The sequence below is a fragment of the Meleagris gallopavo genome, chromosome 26, assembly GCF_905368555.1.
Source record: "Meleagris gallopavo chromosome 26, MGAL_WU_HG_1.1, whole genome shotgun sequence".
Taxonomy (NCBI): domain Eukaryota; kingdom Metazoa; phylum Chordata; class Aves; order Galliformes; family Phasianidae; genus Meleagris; species Meleagris gallopavo.
Genome location: NC_139429.1, coordinates 1520252 through 1540166, shown reverse-complemented (window position 1 = coordinate 1540166; position 19915 = coordinate 1520252). Strand labels below are relative to the sequence as shown.

General features: G+C 45.9%; 1 protein-coding gene across 5 annotated transcripts in view; it reads left to right on the top strand.

The window, feature by feature from the left end:
• The first annotated feature begins 16704 nt into the window (after positions 1-16704).
• Positions 16705-19915, top strand: part of APLP2 (amyloid beta precursor like protein 2) — a 41834-nt gene continuing 38623 nt past the window's right edge. For 3 of the 5 annotated variants that reach the window (XM_085209135.1, XM_085209134.1, XM_085209132.1), the window contains exon 1: positions 16706-16883. In XM_085209135.1, the coding sequence (XP_085065261.1) occupies positions 16803-16883 (81 nt within the window). In that variant the 5' untranslated portion in view covers positions 16706-16802. Of the gene's footprint in view, positions 16884-19915 lie in introns of all 5 variants that reach the window. The other 2 variants (XM_085209133.1, XM_085209136.1) reach the window with 2 other exon arrangements.

The window sequence follows — 19915 nt, the reverse complement described above, 5'->3', positions numbered from 1 at the left end:
AACCAGTTTCAATTTCATTATACCGTGCTGAAATGCTGGGATAACAAATAGCACAAGGAAATAGATGAGACCAAATAAAGTTGCTTTATTTCCCATATTTCTCAACAGCTATCTGTACTCATTTGAGAAAAAAGAAAGAAAAAAAAAAAAAAAGGATTTTCAAGTTGCCCTATTTTATTTGGGATTTCTATGAGTCTCCCTAACATTTCAGCACTGACTTGCATACAAGCATGCTATTGTGTTATGTTTCCATGCAACCCTGCAGTTGTGCAGTTGAGCACAGAAAAGTGTGGGAGGACTTGAGGGCTGTCCTTTCCTGGTACGTGGGTCACGTTCTGAAAGTTCTTCACGGGTATTTTCTTCCCTTAGCTTAGAAAGGCCGATTCAGGGCAGGCTCAGTGGATGTAACCAGCTGCCAGATGCAGAGAAGGCGCGCTGCTCTGATTCATCATCTGCCATATCTGGAATCTGATGTAATGCCCATTGTATTTCCCACATTTAGTGCATTCTTTCTGACGCTCCAGCACAGGCTTTGTTTTTCAAATGGCCTCACGCTGTCAGAGTGAGGAAAAACCTTCATATTAGGTTGATTTCTTCCTAGTCTTCATAGGTAGTCCAAATAATTTCCCTATTTGCCTGCGTTGTCTGGAACAGCACTGTGACTCTCCACTGAATCCTTTCTCTCATCTCACAGGCCATCGGGTCTGCATCTCCACCTCTGTGCCACCTTATTTGTAACTGCTCAGCCATGCACATTGCCCTCCTGCCTTCCCTGCTTTGTCATCCCCATGGCCACTGCAAGGGGACACAGCACTGCGTGCACTCAGCTCCTCCCAGTGAGGGCTGTGCTCTCCTCCCTCCAGCTGGAAGAGGATAACAGCCCCATCTCATCTCCTCACCAATATCTGCCTGACCCAGGTTACTCTCCCAAGCATCCCCATCCGTTCCCTTCGCCAAGTAAAGGCACCATCACAAGTTTTTCCCATAGAAGGCAAGCCTCCTGCTTCCTGGGCCACTTCTCCCTAAAGATGCTCAGCAGCCCCCATCTCCTTCCAGACCTCTTTCAAAGCTTTTCTGAAGCTTTCCTTCAGCCCACACCTCTTGGTGGCTGGTTTTGTTGAGGTTATTTGATTTTTTTTTTTTTTTTGTGACATTGTCCCATTCTGAGAGGCAAATTAAAATGAGACAAAGAAAAATGCTCGAGTGCTGTAAAGTCATTTGAGTTATGCAAGCAGGCCGTGCCTGATGGCCCCATTGACCTCTCCTGTCTACATCTGTGCATGATAAGTAGGCACTCGGGTCCAGATTTGCAAATTAAACTGTGTGTGGAATTGGGCTGTGCATTGTAGTGTCCACTGAACTTCCCTCGTGCAAGGCTGATTTAAAATACCAATCTAGAAGATGGAGAAGATGTTTGTTAGAACCTTCTAAATTATAATGCAGCTGAAATGTGATTACTTTGCATTCTGCATGGAGAATATGAAACATGGTGAAGGTAACGATATGAGTTTACTGATTTAGAGCAAGCCATAGTAAATGTAATTAAGATTGCCTCATGCAAGACATACAAATGGAACATACAAGTGTAACAAAGTGCTCCTGTTGTCATTCCCTCCTGAAAAAAAGTTTCTTTTAAATAAGCCAAATTATCCTTTGCATTCTGCACAGAAAAGTTTCACCAGACAAGCTGGGCTGTTCTAACAGCATCTACCAAATAATCTCCAAATTGCTTTGACTTAAGAGGTAAATTCAATTTGTACCATTAAAGAAAGCATTTCATCACAAGCATTCGCTTCGGCTACCTTCATCTGATCTGCACCCACAGTAATGTCATTCATTCCCCAACATTTAATAAACATAGGCAGAAAAGCGAATTACAAAACAATTAACATGCTCCAGAATAGGCTTTCCTGTGCATTTAGCAGAAATGTGCACTACTAACTCCTAGGAAAGGAAGCTTTTCAGTTCTCCATGAAAACCTACGTAGCAAAGCCATGCTGTGGTACAGGAATTGGGATGGAGGGCTCTGGCTGCCAACACAGCAGTAAGGAAGAACACAGCTGCTCCTATGGCAGTGCCTGCCTGGCTCCACTGTAAGGCTGCTGCCTCTGATAGGGACTTCAGATCTGAGTTCAGCACATCCCTGGCCCACAGGCACAGCAGCAGTGCTGTAACAGCAGTGCATGCAGACCACGGCACGTACAGAACACCAACGCAGCAGAGTTGTTCTTTGCTTTTTTAATGAGTGGAGCATTTCCAAGAAATCTGCACTGGGCAGTTTGAGTTCAGCCCCTTCTCCTGGGATTGCTGTTAGTGGAGTCCCTACGTCCTCTTTCCTAAGCAGCCACCAGGTGATCAGCCCTATGATGGGGACAGAACACACCCAGCCCTGCTGATGCTTTGCTCAGGTTCCTGTGTCACCCCTGCCCGTATCTGGTTCTGCTGGTGCACTCTCATTGGCAGCAGACAGTTCTGTGCCAACTGCTAAGTAACCAAAGGCTATTTTCCTTTCCTCCCCATTAAGCAGCCTGGGATGACTCAAAACTATTAATGATGCTTTTTGATATTTCTGAGTCTGCTAGAAGCTGAGCAGAAATAAAAGTCAAATATTTATCTCTTAGAATTAATACCATATCCAGGCATCATAACAGAACCGTGAAAGATTTGAAGGACTTCGCTTTTCCAGAACATTTCCCCTTGTCCAGCCCTGGATTTATTAAAACACATCCTTCTGACAGCTGTTTTTCAGAGGGGATGATGAGGTGATGAAGGCAGTCTGAGCCACCTCTGCTGGGAGGGGGAGATCCCTGAGAGACAGCCCTGCTACTTCCAGCTATGAAAAAAGACCACATGGACAAAGTGGGTAAGTCGTGTTTAATGCTTCCACAGAAGCCACATCTGATAACCTACGTACTTGTACTCTTCATGCAGCTTTTTTGTCAACCAGCAAAAATAAGCACTGTGCCTGGGGAAATCCACTAATCACTTCAAGATGGATCAAGACAGAAATATCAGTCGAGTGGTTATTCTTCCTTAAATGGTCAGAAATGGGGACATCAGACCCTTCCCATGAGTGTGGGGGTCAGAGGGGTCCTCAACTGCTGAGCATCACAGGCTGAGCAGCGCAGCACCTGAGCAGATTTCCTCTCAGCTGAAGCTGTCACTTTTGCTCTTGCAATCTTTGCTGGGAGACCTCAAAGTGGCACTGAGGACAAATAAGGATAATTCTTTCAAGGCTTATTTCTGCTTATTTGTTCTTACGCCAAGATTTTTATGTAGCTTGGATAGGGGACTTCTTTTTTTCCCCTCTACTGTTTACTCTCCCCATGTATTTATAGACAGCAGTCATATCCTCTCCTATAATTTGTTTTTGTTAAGCTGTGCACATTCCTTTTATCTCTCCTTGTACAGTATGTTCTCTACTTTGTCTTACTGGCCCCTCTAGTAGAATCCTATAACAGAGAATTTGGAAATAAGTTTCCAAGCTATATGATTTCTTCCTTGAAGCAGTTTCAGAAAGTCCCTGAGTTTTAAGGGAAAGAGTTCTCCTTGTGAAGTCTTATAGAAAGGGAAACACCTCTGAGCTTGCAGAAGCATTCAATAACCACCACCCCATCCTAAGGAACACAGACAAAACAAGCCTAACTGAAGGTGGCACCCTGAATCTACATACCTACAGCAGTAAACAAGGCCAAAAAACACAAAGCAGGGCAGAGCTACAGCAACAGAATAACCCCCAGGCTACAACAGAGCCTGATAAGGATAAATAAAATTAAACAAAGCACAGCATCCACCACCCCGACCAACAACCACAAACCAGAGCCATGTTCCTACAGGATGATCCGTGCAGGTGGGGAGGGGCAGCCCAGGGCTCCACTTATACAGAGCACCTGGGCCTGGGGGGAGGGAGGGGTGAGGATGCTGGGATTTATAAGTGGCCCCAGATGAGTGGCACCTGTAGGTAAGGTCTTGTTTCTGTTGTAGCTTTGGGGGGTTTAATGCTGCATGGGCTATATTTTGGTGCAGTATTTCTTTTTAACGTAGCATTTCATTTTCTATTAAAAGTTGATGGGTGTGCTTTGAAATAACCATTTAAGTTTTCAGAAGCAGTTGTGTGCTTTACTCATGTTTATTTATTCTGTGCCCTTAGGCTACGGTTTTTATTTACCATGTTTTTCAAGTTTTTCCTCCACCTTTTCTCCCCAAGATCAAACAGTCAGAGCTCTGAGAAGGAAACCACTGCTGGTGCTTTCCCAAAGGGTTCTGGGTTTTTGTTGCTCAGTGCAAGAAAAACAACCTTTTCAGTACTGGCAGCGTTGCACTGCTATCAGCATCTCTGGTATTTGAGACTGCAGTGTCCTGTTTGAATAACTGACCCTGCAGAGAGATCTGCACAAGCAGACACCTGCAGCAGCATGGGGCTGTATTGATTTAGATGTCACTTTGGATTATGTTCAAAGCATTTTTGCAGAGCAGTTCTTTGCAGTTGGATGTGTCCTTCAGGAGGAGAGTGGTGTCAGGGGAAGAGAAACGTTTGCTTTGGTGACTGATTAGTGTAAAGGAGGGGATGTTTTGAAACTGAACTGAGTTTGAAAGGTAAGTATATTCCACCCACACTACAGACACATACCTGAGTGTCTTGGAAAACAAGTGTATTAAAGGAGCGGCAGGAATCAAATGAGGTAAAAGTATAACAAGTGCCAAGATTTGCCAGAGTTCAACGCTGCCTTATTTCTGAAGCTGACAAAAGAAAAATGGTATCATCTGAGACAGCAGTTAAGCCCTGAGCTGCAGCCTCTGCCCTGGTGCAGATGGCTCCAAATGAAAAGCTCCTGCTAGCAGCCAGGCAGGAGAAACCTGGCAAGGAGCTGCACGGGGGGAAGTGCAGAGCTGGGAGTGCTGGCAGTCCCACAGTGTGCCCAGACAAATGGCATTGCAGGAGGAACTGGGATACTGTGCTCTGCACAGCAATAACATATTAATCTGCTCTCCAGAAATCTTTCAGTGTAGTGAACGGAACATAACCCAATTATTTCAACTCCTTTTTTTTTTTTTCTTTTTTTCCTGTTGTTTTCCATTGTAGGAAAAGCTTGTGTGATGTTGGCCATGTGCACACAACTGTTATGTGTCCCAGGTGTGCCCAGACACCTGGCCAAACACCAGGCAGAGGTATTTTCTTCAAAGCAGTGCATTTACATGGTAAGGCAAGCATTCATTCTTTCAAACAATTCTGTCGGTACTTAGCATTTCTCTGTTATTACAGAATTGTTCAACTGTTGCTTTGAACTCCTGTAACCTCAGCCTGCATACAGTGGAAAAATTCAGGATTTGCTCGCTAGAGCATGATGCTGCAGTTCACAATAAAATATTTGCTGTGCATCCAGCTGAGAGTGCTGATGTGTCCTGCATCATGTTGGGTTTGCTCTGCTTTAATTTTGCAGGAGCCCTCCTGGAAATTTGTATTAGGAGTTTTGCTGTCAGAGTAGAATTGATATTTCACAGTGCTCTAAAATCCATTTGCTCAGGAAGGCTGTTTTTAAAGCTAACAAGCTGTGGTGAGAGCTCAGGATGGATCCGTGCTGAAAGTTTTATCAAAGGAACCCAGAATTTGACCCCTTGTTTTCAAAATGATTTGAAATTCCCTGCCTAGTGAATCTGACTGCATAATAAGAGCACTGCAGAAATATCAGGGCTATTTCTCAAAGCAAATTTGGAATCATTTTGATGGAGGGCTTTGCCAGCTGCAAGCCTGTGCAAAGAGCAGCTGATTTCTAAACTGAAATGTCTTCCTTGCTGCCATGGTTAGATTGTCCTGAAAGTTACTGGTTTAAATGCTGAGCTATTTAGGAAGGTGCAGGCCAGGAATGCACCTGAGATCATTTGATCACTTAACACTTCTGAGATCAGTCTGATTAGGCTGAATTCATCTCCTGGGTAAGTTCTGTTTCATCTAGGAATGTCCTATGAAGCTGAATGAGCCATTTCACAGTCCTGCTGTCCTCCTCAAATGCAACAGGCTGTAATGAAATGTGTCTGTGTTGATTTCAGTAATGAATTGCAGAGCCTGTCTTCCCTTCTCTGTCCTCCGCTTCCTATTTCTCTGCACAACTTTGAGGAAACCTGCTGGTGCTGCCTGTTTTCATTTCTTCCTACTGAAGTTCATCAAATCATCCCACCCTACTTTAAAGTGCTAGAAACTCCCAGCCCCAAAGCTGTTTGCATGCAGAGTTAAGGCTGTGGCTCTTGCTTTCCCAGACTGTTGTGTGTGTTCAGATAATCACAAGTGTCCATTGCAGGAACCAAGGAGGTGAAACCTCTCAGGCACTGCAGCTGAAGCAGGCTGTCCTACACTTGGAAGCCCTTTTTTCCCAGCTGCAGCACATGAAATGGCAGCTAGCTCTGAGCTCAGAGAAATCTTTTTGTTCTTGTTTTATTTTTCACGCGTACCTTTGCTCCGTGATCTCTGACTGGGGGGCAAGAAGTGATGTGCCAAGCTTTCAGAAGCCCTTCCCAGGAGCTGGAGGTGGTGGCAGTGCTGTAGCAGGCAGCTGCCAGGTATTGGGGTATCTGAGTGAGAGGACTTCTTGCTCTGCACCTGGGCAGAGCACAAAGGAAAGGGTGGAGGAGGAACCAGGTGCCTCCCTGAGCACAGCAGGGAGCTGCAGTAAGGAACAAAGTGTGCTGGAGGTGGTTTGATAGCTGGTTTTGCTGATCTGGATCAGAAGGTATTTTTTTCTCCAGGGCATCTTATGCTATCTGGGCACTGCAGGCATTGTAATAATGGGCAAATAATTCTTTGTAGCACTGGCTGGGTTTGAGCTCCTGGTTGTGGCTTGAAGATGTTGGATGTGTTTAAATCTTATTCCACTGTAAAGTCTGCCTTTCAGTGAAAGAGAAGTCAGTGCACACCCCACGCCAACTCCAGACCTGGGGAAGCAGTGATGTTACTGAAGGAGCATTTTTTGACCACGTAGGCAGCACCTGAGGATAAAACTTATCTCTAATCTCTAAGTTCAGGCATCCCTCCTGCTAACCAGTATCTCCACGTTGCCCCATAGGCTTCCTGCTCTCAAATCAGCTCTGTTGCCTCTATCGCTCTAGTTTGCAGGCACAGATGCAATTACTGCACTCAGCTCAGGGTAGGTAAAGCAGTAATTGTCTGTGGTGGTCAAGGAGAGCACCCTCAGAGAGACTGGAGCTTATCAGAGGTACTGTGAACAAGGATGTGTGAGCCATCACAAACCCGCTGTTCTTTTGTGGGATGGAAGCAAATGGAACTTGCAATAAATGTGTAAAGAAAATGCGTTCTAATTTGGGGCTTGAAACTCATTTCCTTTCCTATTTTCAGGGTTGGGTTTGACTTCCATCCTCAAAGCTAAATGAAACAGCACCAAATGTGGAACCAAAGCAATTACCTCGCCAACTGCATTTCTGCCTTTGCTTTATCTTTGCCTTTGATCCATTCACTTTCTGTTATAGTGGTGGTAGAAAGCATGCAAAAATATTTTACAAAATACTATTTCATATAAATAGAGCAACTGCAACCCTGCAAAAACACATTGAAGGTGTAATTAAGACTGAAAGACAGCTCAGTATTTTTAGCTCTATTGAGGATTTATCCCCTTTCCCATTCTTTCATCAGGTTTTCTTTAACAGCTGACATATTGGTTGATTAAAATAAACAGAAAATAAAAATGAATGAAAGAGCCCTCTGCTGTACAGAGGCTCTTCCTCAATGAGATTCTCAATAGTGAATCGTGCAATTGTTGAGATGCTGTTGGCAAGTGTTTGTGTCAAAGGCAGCAAACCAGGCGCAACGTGTGCAGTGTTTTTTCTTCCCAGAATTTAAAGAAACGTTTTCCCAATGCGAGAATCTCTAAGGAACACAACAATGTCTGTAGCCATAAACTCATTTCGTTCTTGTTTCTCATCGCTGTATTTCTTGGGTTCTCTTCTGGTAAATGATTTCCTGTCCTGTGCCAGATGCTGTCCTCCTTCACAATGCAGTAATGGTTCTTTGTTAGTGATATCACAGTATTATACCACAGTCCTTACTGTGGCTTCTCAAATTTAGCATACTGAAATACATTCTTTGTTGGTTGTTTGGGGGCTTTTAGATCTGGGCTTTGATTGAAGTTGGTCTGTAACAAAAAAGAAGGGACAGAGGCTGGGGAAACTTGGACAGCGTGCAGAGAAACAGGGCAACAAAAGAAGGGCAAGAAAGAAGAGGAATATTTGATATACCCTGTCTCTGCTTGTGTAGGTAGAGGAAAAGATTGAAGTAATACTTGTGTTATTTGCTGCTGTTTGGGCTTTGAGAGGCTGGAGGCATTGAACTGTTGATCCTGCCCAGGGATCTCCCTCATGCAATGGCTGTGGGATCAGGCTGGGGGCCCATGGGCTGCTCCTTCTCCTCCCCCATAGACGTGTTTCCTAGCCAGAGATAAAACAGGAATACCCCCATACAAATAATTCCTAGTCCTTTAACTGAATCACAGGATCTGGCCCTTCTGAACAGAGGCCGGAAAGTCTGCTGTTCCCTTTTAGATGTGATCTGTGGGTCTCCTATCATGATGACACAGTTCCACTCTGTGCTGGTGTAAGGCTCATTAAAACTGGTGTGTGTTTGTGTGCATAGCAGGGAATTCTTTTGAAGGGTTATGTAAAAGTATATTTTCCACAAGACAGAACAAATACAGGGAAGCCGGTTTAGTTACTTAAGGCCTGGTTGTGCAAGGAGTGGGATGTAAAGTTAACCTGGATTTTAAATGCAGGCTATGGCACTTTACATCCCGTGGGTCTGCGTCAGGTTGTAGGGGTGTGTACACATGTATATGTATGTCCTGAAGCATAAATTGGTGTAAGGACATAATCATATGTTTATTTTTTCTCCTGGGAAGAAGGAAATTGGTAAATAAATATTGATTTAAGATCTTTCCTGGGAGACGCCTTCTTGGGTAGATTTGGAGCCTTTCTGGCCAATGAAGGAGTTGGCAAACACATCTGTCACACAGTTATGTTCCAGGTCTGGTTAGAGCTCTTAAAGGGGAGGTGCTTGTAGGGGCTGCTAGAATGCTGATACATTTAAATATGCTGATATATGGAATAGAAAACATGGACAAATTTTCCCCGTTGTATTCCTCTGGGACTGGACCAGGCTGTATGATGAGGACAAACTTTGTCAGAAACAGTTTAGAGGAAATTATTAACATGCAAATAAATGAACCTGTCTGGCTGACCAGAGGAGCCTGTATTCATACAGCAAATGTTTCATTACTCATCCTGCAATGCTTTCTGAAGTAGATTTTCGTATCATCATTCTCCGTTTCAAATTCAGCTCTTAAATCCCAAAGGGGAATTCACTACCAGCCATTAGCATTTTAAAGCAAAAATTCAAACCTCAATAGAGTGCTCTACTTAAGACTCCTTTTATATAACTTAACCAACGAGCTCCATCCTGGTAGAGGCCTTGAGGAGCCAACCAAAGGACTGAGACAAGGCAGAAACACTTGGAAGAAGCCAGGTGAATTGCTTTGTGTAATGCAGACTGTGGAGTTATCTGTGCAAAGCTGCTGTTCTCGTGGTTGTGCCCTCATCACTGGGTGAAAGGAAGGCCTTCAGCCTTTGGCAAGCCGTCTGCCTGGATGTGACAGGCTGTTGTTTCTTCTGGTGCACGAGGGGAAATTGTAGGAGAACTCTGAGTTCACATTTCGCAAGATGGGGAACTACAGTGGGAAAGTTACAGGACGTGTTGACTTGCAACCAAGATTTCTTGGGCTGACTCATCTTCAGAGAAGACGTGATTCAGGGGAGAAACAAAGTAGGCCGCTCTGCCCCTCAGGCCGTGGGCTTGCAGGTGGAAGTTGTAGGCCGTCCACTCCTTCCCTTGGAGACACCGGGATTCATCTGCGCAGATGTCCCAGTTCCTCCAGCTGAGTCGTGCTGTTTTTATTCAACTGAAGCAGACTTCAAATATGTATTTCTTTATTTCTTATTGCCAAGAGATCCGCTATCCTGGCTGCTGCTTGCTGAAGGCATTGGAAAGCTTTGAAAGTACTGCTAATTATTTTCTTGGGGTCCTCTGAAGAATTGTACGTTTCAAATGTTATATAAAAGTACAGACTATGAAGCCACTATTTTAAATAAGTTGATAAATTAGTAGTAGAGAGCACTGTCGCTATTTTGGAGCATTTAAAAAGAATGTATGAGGCTCCAATTGTAGAGCAAAGTCTGCAAAGAGGAATCCCTGTGCCCGGGAATTCCCAAACCCCACTGATTTTTCACTGCAGCTCAATTGAAGAGGCTTTAAAATAGCACCAGACCCTTCAGCTCCTTTCCAAAACGTGTTCTGGTGACAGGCAATGGAAGGCAGAACTTCTGGGTCTTTGCTGTGCTTTCTTGTGCGCAGCTCCTCGTCTCCAGGTTGCACATTTCAAGAAACTGAAGTAAATGTTCCTGTGTTGACATAAGAATGACTGGGTAATTGGGAGTCCTGAAGCTTGTAATGATGATTGCAACAGGAAATGTAGCTTAGTATTTGTTTAAACAGAATGATGCAAACGGCAGCCGTCTGTGCTGACGGCAAATTAAAGTCGGGGGGTTCTGGTGGAGTCACTTTGCTGTTATGTGCATAGGAGAAAAAAAGGACTGAAAGTATGGTGCTGCTGGTGGGAAGAAGTTGCTAGTAATGAAGCTTCGCTGTACCAGGCACAGAATGTTTGATAGAGGTGAAATGTCTCCCAGTCTTCTCAAAATTCCTTATTTTGTGTCTCTGTGTCATGTGTTGCTCCTTAACACACCCTGCTGCTTGCAAACTGAGTAACTGTACAAACAAGTGATGGGGGAGGAATAAGGTGACTTCAGTGTGCCACAGAAGAGCTTGTTAGCACAGGGGACTCCGTGATGCTTGGTGAAACACGCTGAATCAGACCTGATTGCAGAAGGAGGGGTAGATTTTTTTGTTGTTGAATTGCACTTATCTTCAAAGCTGCTGCAGATGATTCCACATTTATTCAGCAGGACAGAGTCCCCAGGCTTTTATATTCTGTGTTGTTCAGTGCCAGTTGTTAAGATGAGTTGGCTTTTAATCCACCAATGAATACTGAATGAAGAATTCAATCATGAATCAGAACTCTTTTTTTTTTTTTTTTTTTTTTGCTTGCTGGTAATACAAGGCATTTTTATTTTCCATTTCAGATTTCTTTTGCTGTACAGGACAAAAATAAATTATGAGAAAAGTTAAAATTGTTCTTCTTGAGCAACCCTCCTGCATCAATGCTTAATCTTTCCATTATGTGTGATATCGTTAATCATTCTGCTCTGATATCTGACACACATTTGTAGGGGGAAAAATCAGATCTAATATAAAAGATGCAATAATACTGACTTATGCAGATCTGCAGCTAATTATAACATATTTGAATTTTCATCTTTCATGAAAGAGCTCTATAAAATGAAGAGCCTTTCACAGTGCTGAAATGAGTGTCTGAGTGAAACTGGCAAGCAGACAAGAGGAGAGAAAAGAAATGTCCAAGGACAGTGGGAGAAATCTCAGCATCGTAATGAGCCACAAACTGCAGAAAATATCCTCAGTTGTTGGACTTTTGTTTTGTTGGGGTTTTTTTTTTTTGCACTTCTCAGGTTATTTAAGTTGGGATGGTTTGGTTGCCCTTTGTGATGTAGAATCATATAGGTTGGAAGAGACCTCTATAATCAAATCCAACCACAACCTGGCATATGCATCCCATCACCAAACCTTGTTCTTAGTGCCACGTCCATGCATCTTACCTACCTCTGGGGATGGGGATTCCAGCGCTTCCCTGGGCAGTGTTACAACACCTGACCAACATACGGGCAACTCATTCCACTGTTTTCAGAGATGAAATGACATTTCTGTCTTCATAAGTGGACTAAAAGAAAAAAGATGACAGGAAGCCATCAGCCCATAACGTGAAGATAGATGTCAAAGGGAAACATTGCTAAATACTTTTTGCAATTCAGCCTCTTCTCCCTTCCTCCCTCCATCTCTTGTGTTTTGTGTTCCATTTGTCAGGTGAAGTTGTTTGCTTTAACTCTTTGAAAATGCAGTGGGCTGGAGATCTGCCCTGAGATCCTTCCAGTGTGCAGAGCCTCAGATCCACCCAGAGACAGAAGCTGAGCAGCACAAAACCCAGTTTGCATCTGATGAAAACTGATAATTGAAAAAGTGGTTAGACTGCCTTCTATTCTGATGTTTGGGATCCTAAATCTAACTGTAGGCTCATTGTTATATTATATGTTAGAGATCATTTCCTTTCCTGGATAGTGAATCCTACAGATGCACAAATAAAAAAAAGGATAGCTCATTTCTTTCAGCTGCTGCTTTTGTCTTAAGTAGTCCTCCTCCTCAAAAACACAGTCCAGTTAAATTCACCATGATTGCTGATCTTGTCCTCAATGAAAAATGAGATCATAGACATAGCACACTTTCCAGGTGCTGAGACTGACACACAGAGTACCAAAGGAGCAGTAATGTCCTTTAGCAGCTGTGCTCTTGCAGTGTTGGGCTTAAGCATCCTCAGTTGATGTATTTTACATTTTCTAAGGCATCATCTTTTCCGTGCTGACGTGCTTCAGCAAAGCAGTCGTATTTCTAAACCTAAAAGAGGGCTTATTTTGAAGTTTGTTGTTATGAGAAAGTGAGTATTAACGTTAAGATTGTTTCTTTACCAGCCTGTTACATGCTGTGAGCCAGGATCCTGCTGCTCGAGTAGAGCACAGCACAAGCTGCTGTTTAAATCTCTCCACCTTAGAGTACCAGCACGGAGTTGCTGTGTGAAAGTCAGATTAATGGCACTGTTTTAGGCGCAGAGCAGTTGGAAACAGGCCATCAAAGGTAAGGATTCACTGATATAATAAAAGGTGCTTCTTCTCCCTTCCCTGTCAAGCCATTTTAAAAATGTCTTTGAGGATAAACAGGTTTGTTGTCCACCATTACTTACTGTATCATGCTCTCTTCACATATTCCTGTGCTGGTTTTCCTCACAGCTGCAATTACTCTTCTGTTTTTAAGGTATGGCTCTTCTTGCAACGCATCGGTTTTTATTTATTCTTCATCCTTTCATTCTTCTAAATTCCACTGTATTTCTGTGGAAATCAACATCTCTTAAGCTTCTATCTTTCAGGGCCCAGAAAGTCTCTGTCTCTTCTGTTATCCCCTTTCTCTGGAATACCTTCATTATCTGTGTGTACCTTTCTTGCATTACTTCTGGAAGTTCTGTGTTTTGTCTGCCACTTGTTGTCTTTCTGAGCTACAGATGGAAGATGGAGTTGCAAAACTACAGGAACCCTACGTTTGCACAGATAAATGCTGCATCCCAATATAGATGCCCAGTGCTAAAGCAGGTTGGCAACTTTTCAATGTTATTTCTGGTTTCCAGAGAAATGTTGCTTCCCAGAGGCATTTGTGTAGCTGGATGCTGGATCAAGTGTTAGTTTACTATTAAAAGTTTGGTATTTCTTTATGGCTCTCAAACAGCCTTGTTGGCAGTTAGGAGACTTGTCTTAAATGCAGTACAGATCAGGATGAGTTGTTGCTCATTTTACAATACAATTAACTGTATCTCATACTTGCAGATTGATTAATATATTTTTTTCTTGAAGCACTCATTAGTGTGAGTTGTGCCTGAATAAGGAGTCCTCTTTCCATTCGAGCACACCCATATGCTGTGCATGTTTTCTAAATTCAGTTTGCATTTTGCCTCCTAAAACCAAGGCTGGCTCAGCTCTACCGTCACAACCTCAGAGTTGCACATATGTCATGTACAGCTAGTGCAAGCAATATGATCTGCCACTTAAATCTTCCATCAGGTTTTTTTAATTAAGAGCTGCATAACATTACTGTTCACAGGCTGGATCAATTTTATGCTTTAATTTGTTGAGTCTAAGAGAATGGTGAAAATATTCAAAGGCTTTCTCACTTCTGTGAACTCATTCTCCAGTACTGGCATGATCTCAGCACATCTGTTTGCTGAAGCTGCTGCTCCCAGTGCCTTTCCTGCATCAGACATTCCTCACTGACTCCTGTTCACCGTTTATCACAAGAGTTTAACATGCACCATTTAGGGCACGTTTTTATGACCCTAACTCAGCTGTGATCTCTGGTGATAATGGAGAGATGTTCACTTGAAATATTATTGAAGGAATAAGCAGAAGTACTGGAGGATTTTTCCCTCCAGGCCAACCAAGACTGAGCATAAGATTTCCAGTGCATCTTTAGCATAGATGTACTGGGAAAAGGGCACTAAAAGCCCTGGAACCGGGCACATAAAATAGGGTTCTTGGAAGGAAATGGAAGCTGCCACCTGCCTAACAGGCTTGACAAGGGAAAGGTGTTGCAGGGAATGCTGCAGATTTGCAGCAGTTCTATGGTACTGTTGTCACAGGCAACAGAAAACTACCTATCAGTTCTAATCTGGAATATATCTATGGAGAAAATGGGGCTGTGACCACTGCGTGTGCCAACATATTGTGCTGATACAACGTTGAGTAGAACTTATTTGAAAAACAAGCACAACTAAAACTTGTTGTGATCCCTGAAAGTGGTTTTGCCGTGGTTTTGTGTTTTTTGTTTTTTTTTTTCTTATTGTTTTAGCTGCTGGAATCACATTTGCATTTTGCTGTGTAAACGTGCTGTTGGGCAGCTCTGGACAACCACCTGCATTATGAGGGAGATTGCTCTGGTCCCAGAGCAGCCTTTCTCACAGCACAGCCAAATGATGCTCCACCAGCCCACTGGCTACGAAACCTGCACTGTGCACTTTTGCTATGCAGTACAGAAACTCAGCACAGATGTGTGGAAAGCTCCAGAAGCTATAACTAGTGTGTTAAAAGCGAGTAGAGAGGCTCTAGACAACATAAAGTATGTGAGTTATTTGCACTTTCACAGAACCTTTCACCTGGGAATCTTAAAGGGTTTTATGGACATTAATGTAATCTTCCTGTGCCTCACTGAGCATATATTAAACACTGCCTCCACATTAATGCTGAGCAGAATGAGGCAGTCCCAGGATCACTCATCCAGGATTGTACAAAGGGGATCTGTGGGGGGTGGTGGATCACTGGTGGGCTTTGGAAGGTAATTTTCAGCCCTTACTGCAGCCTGATCCTCCATCACCTTGTGCTCCTGCTCTATGAGGGCTCCATGATGGCTGATGGAGCACAGCAGAGGTAAATCCACTCACCCTATGATTGCTCCTGTTGCTGTCATACACACTGGTCGTGCAGTAGTTTTACAGGTGGTCAAACAGGTTGCAGCAGAGGACTCGGTGTATTCTGGTTGTATCACTTTGACTTCTCACATGGGCACAGCGTGGCTGTAGGAATTCATGCTCTCACGACAGCCCTGATGCTTTGCATGCCTCTGCACTCAGACATTCATGACTTTATTTCTAGAGGTACTCAGAAACCTGCAGTCAACTACTTCAGTTTCTGCTGTACCCCAAACATCAGACCTTCTCATACCTCAAATTAACAAGCCCAATTTTCTGGCAGCCTTTCTGACATCTGCAAAACGCACCAGCTGAGAGGGGTTATGAATATTAAATATTCACTGAGCAGTGTGTAAATATTAAGTATTAAAATTATATTGATTTATATAGCGCTTTAAATGCTGTATGAGTTCAGCCAGGAATGAAAGCCTCTACCCAAAGATTTGTAATCAGCTTCTACTCCTTGGCCTTGGGAGAAAGAGAAATGCTTGTTTTTATTTAAAGAGGGGCTGAGCCTGACTGAATATCCTCGGTTATTTAATCCTGTATTCACACTGAACAATAAAATATTTACATTAAGATGTATCAGTTTAGAAAGAACTCATTAACAGCGTTTTCCAACTGAAGCTGGCCAAGCTGAGAAGAAAATTACACATCCCTGAGGACTGCAGCAAAGGAGATTTAAAGGTGTTCAAATACTACAAAAAAGAGACTGTAATAAGTGAGTAGTGGGCCAGGCAGCTGCTTTAATTAAAGCTGGGGCTGATTATTGATCTACTGCTCAGATTTACCCCCTTCTGCAGCACCTCAGCAATATTCCCTTCAACCTCTCCAGCAAACAGTGCTTATAGAAGACGCTGAGGGTTATGAAGTTGGGAATGGATGTGTTTTTCAACGTCCTGTGCTGAGGGCTTTTCTCCACAGTGTGCTTCCATACTGAAGTGAACCCATGTGTTCTATGTAACGTGACAGGGAATGTGTCTGCCATGGTTTGCTCTGTGGTGATGCTGGAGCACGGTGTGATCCCGGCGGGCGGTGCTGCTGTGTGACGGTTTTGTTGAAGAGGACGATAAAAAGAAACGGCCTTTTATTGGGAAGGACGGAGGGCTGCAGGCTGAGCGTCCTGTGTGCAAAGGAGGTGAGCAGCGCTGCCGCTCGTTCCGAGTTAGTGAGGAAGCCTTATGTCTGCAGCCTGACCACGTTGGTGGGATCAAAACAACAGCTCCGAGCGCCCACTGTCCGTGCAGCCCCGCGCGGCCCTTCTCCATACATGAGGAGCCGCTCGGACGCCCCAACCCGCGGCCGCCATTTCCCTCAGGGTCTGGGGAAACGCGCCCCCGTGGGCGGGACCTCCGCCGCGACGACTCCTCCTCCCATTGGCCGGGAACGGCGAGGCGGGCGTGGCACTCGCCCAATCCCACTCGTTCCCCGGAGCCCCGCCTCCGCCGCGCTCCTATTGGCCGCGGGGCGGGGCTTGGCGAGGCGGCTCCCATCGCGCCGCGCAGGGGGCGCGGGGGCCGCAGTAGCGCTTGGGCGGCGGCGGTGTCGGCAGCGATGGGCACGGCGCGGCGCTTCCCCCTGCTGCTCCTGCTGGGGCTGGCCGGCCCCGCCGTCACGCTGGCCGGATACATCGAGGTAGGTGCGAGCGGAGCCCCGAGAGCCGCGCGGGCGGCCGTTGGGGGCCGGGCATCGCCTCGCGGAGCCCGGAGGCTGCGTTTGGCCGAGGCTCGCCCGGCCCGGCTCGGATCCGCGGGGCGGTGCCGCGGGGGATCCTTCGCCATCTCACAGCGGCTCTGCAGGGCGCTGCGGGGCTGCTTGGCAGCGGGGCTCGGCGGGCCCTGGGCGCGGCCGCTGCCCGGAGCGCCTGGCTGCGGCTGCGAGCGGTGCTTCGAGCGGCGGAGCGGTGCCCGATTAGCGCAGAAATGAGTAAATCGCTGCGGTTCGCCTGCGTGTGGGTACGGCTTTCACGTATGCGTACGTACGGAGGTAACGAGAGGAGGGAAATTCCGGCTTCGTACATGAAAATCGCCGCAACGTGCGGTTGAGGCGCTGACACGGCGGGGGAGGGAAGCCCCGCAGTTCGCTGCGCACGGAGCCGGGCGGACCGCAGCTGGCTGCGCAGTTCGGCCGGGCCGGGCCGGGGCCGGATTGCTCCCAGCTCTGCCGCAGGAAGCCGAGCTTCTAAGGTTGCGTTGCGTGCCACCTGCCCGTGGCTTTGCCCGCTTACGAAGGCGCGGCGCTCCATCTCCTCCGTATCGTTGCGTTAAATCCGCGTAACGCGGCGCTCGTTTGATCGGGACGGGCCGGTGCCGAGGATGCTTGCGGCAGGGCTGCCCGGCTGGGGTCACTCGGGGTCCCCCCGGGGGCGGTTTGGGCGGTGGCTGCGTCCGTCCGATCTCGTGCACCTGTTGAGAAGCTCCTCCGGCTGTAGGTCGCTTTCTCTGTCACATTCAGCACGCGTTCTGGAAGCTGCCGTGCCCGTGGATTTGTGTTACAAAAAGCCAGCGTCCTCCTGTGGGAGCAGACGTGGCCCACAGACTGTAGTGCTGAGGCTGAAGAAGCAGAGCTCAGCGTTCACCCACCCGTCGTGGGGTCAGCAGAGGCTTTGGCAGCCCTGAGCGCCCTGGGACAACGCCATCAATGCAGCGGTGCTGACCTGATGGAGGAGGGTTAACCTGGACCCCGTCCTGCCTCACTGCTCGCCCCAGGCTCGCCCTGCTCCAGGCTGAGGCTCTGCTGCTGAGCTATGGAGCAGGGGTTACACGGTGCACCCTGCTGCTCGGTGTGCAGTCTGCTGGCCATTCCCACAGCACCATCTGCATCCTGAAGGCGTGACAGCCTCCTTCATCTGCTGGCGCAAAATGTCAGTTGTTCACGTTTTACTTCTTGTTTTTTTTTGCTGTATTCTCCACCGTTGCCTTGTCAGTGGGGGACTGCAGGTCTTCCTTGCTGCCAGATTTGCTCTGGAATCGTAGCTGGATGCAGAGCTGAGGAAGTGAAATGGTGGCTGTTTTTTTTATCGCCTTTACTAGCAGATAGCAGGTAATGTAATGAAAAATAGGGGATAGATTTATAAAGAGGACATTTGAAAGCATTCCAGAGTGAAGGAAAACACATAGCAGTGGCTGCATTTATCAGTTCAGTGGAATTGGCGATGTCCCATTAGGTGGATTTTCTTTTGCTTGATTATCTTAGCTAGCAGTCCCTGTCCCCGGAACACCCGTTAATCCGCTTATCGACTACAATTTGTTTTTCTTTCTCCCCTGCATGGAGGAAGAGGAGTGGCAGGCTTATTTATTTATTTATTACTGGCATCTGAGCCTTTGAATAGGGCGTTCCCCAGGGCTCCAGGCTGGTGTCAGCCCTCCTTTCAGATGGTGCTGCAGGCAGATAACCTCTGACAGCCTCCGTGCAAACGGTCTGGAATGCAGGAGCACAGAGGCAACGCAGACACCCCAGTGGGGCTGTTGTCTTTGTGGGGCGATGTGTCCCGGGGCTGTGTCTGAACTGGGGGCTCCTGCGTTCTGCTTGTGAAATCTGAGAGAACTTCAAATGGGGCCCAGATGCCAACTGAAAAAAAGAAAATGAATCCATTCTAATTTGATCCCTGTTCCTATGATAAACTGCTTGTGCTGTGTCCCCAGGGCCTTTAGGGATGGAAAGTTTCTTTTTTATCACTTGACCTTTGTGTGTAATCGAATCTGAGGCAATGCAGACTTGATGCTGCTTTTGGTTTTCTTTTTAATAGCCTTTGGTTTTACTGGTCCTCTTCCCAAGCTATCCTGAATGCTTCTGTTACTGTTTCAGGTAACTGAGGTTTGGGATAAAGAAAACAAGGTGCCGACTTGCATCAGGATTGTGCCTTTTGTGTTGCTGTTGTTTCTGTGTGGTGTGCTTAAATTCTCACTAACGAAAATATCAGCCTTGTGCCATTTCTGCAGACCTTAGGGACTTGTAATTGCCTGCTGCATTGAACAAAGAACTCCACCTAGGGGAAATTTCCACTTCTGTGTTCGAGTCCTGAGGAGAAACAGCTCAGGAAAATTCCAGTCCCGACGGCCTTTGCTTTGCACTCAGTTCCCAAAGCTTCACTTCCCAGGAAGCATTAGGAAAAATGCTTTGGTATCAAAGCAGTTATTTGCAGTGCCTCATCTCAGCCTCCTCAAAACCTCCTCTGAAGCAGAGATGTGTGTAAGGAAGCAATGATGGACACCTGCTGCTGTGGGAGGCTCTGCGCTGCCTTGGGCTGCTCCATGGAGGTGAGCTCTGTGCTTTGCTGCAGCTCTCCTGAGCCTCAGCTGTGAGGGTCTCGTGTCTGTGACCTTAAATGTTAATGAGGCATTAATATCTCTCAACCTCGGGTTAGACTTCTTTTTGTTAAGAACACCCATTGCAACACGAGGGCTATTCAGAATCCATTGTACGGGTGCTTTGGCTGTGTTTGGGCTTTGTTGCTGCGCGTTTCACCTTCTCCAGTGCCATGCAGTGCAGGAAGAAGCAATTTGGGGTCTGTTCTGTACCTGTGGTGCTTCTCTCTTGATAAAAATTTTGCCTTTACTTTTTCCCATTGCATGTGTATTTGGGAGGCGTAAAGACTCAATCTTGTAACCATAAGTTATTTTGACTGCAGCATCTGCTTCTACAACTGTGCTTAAACCGTAACCTTG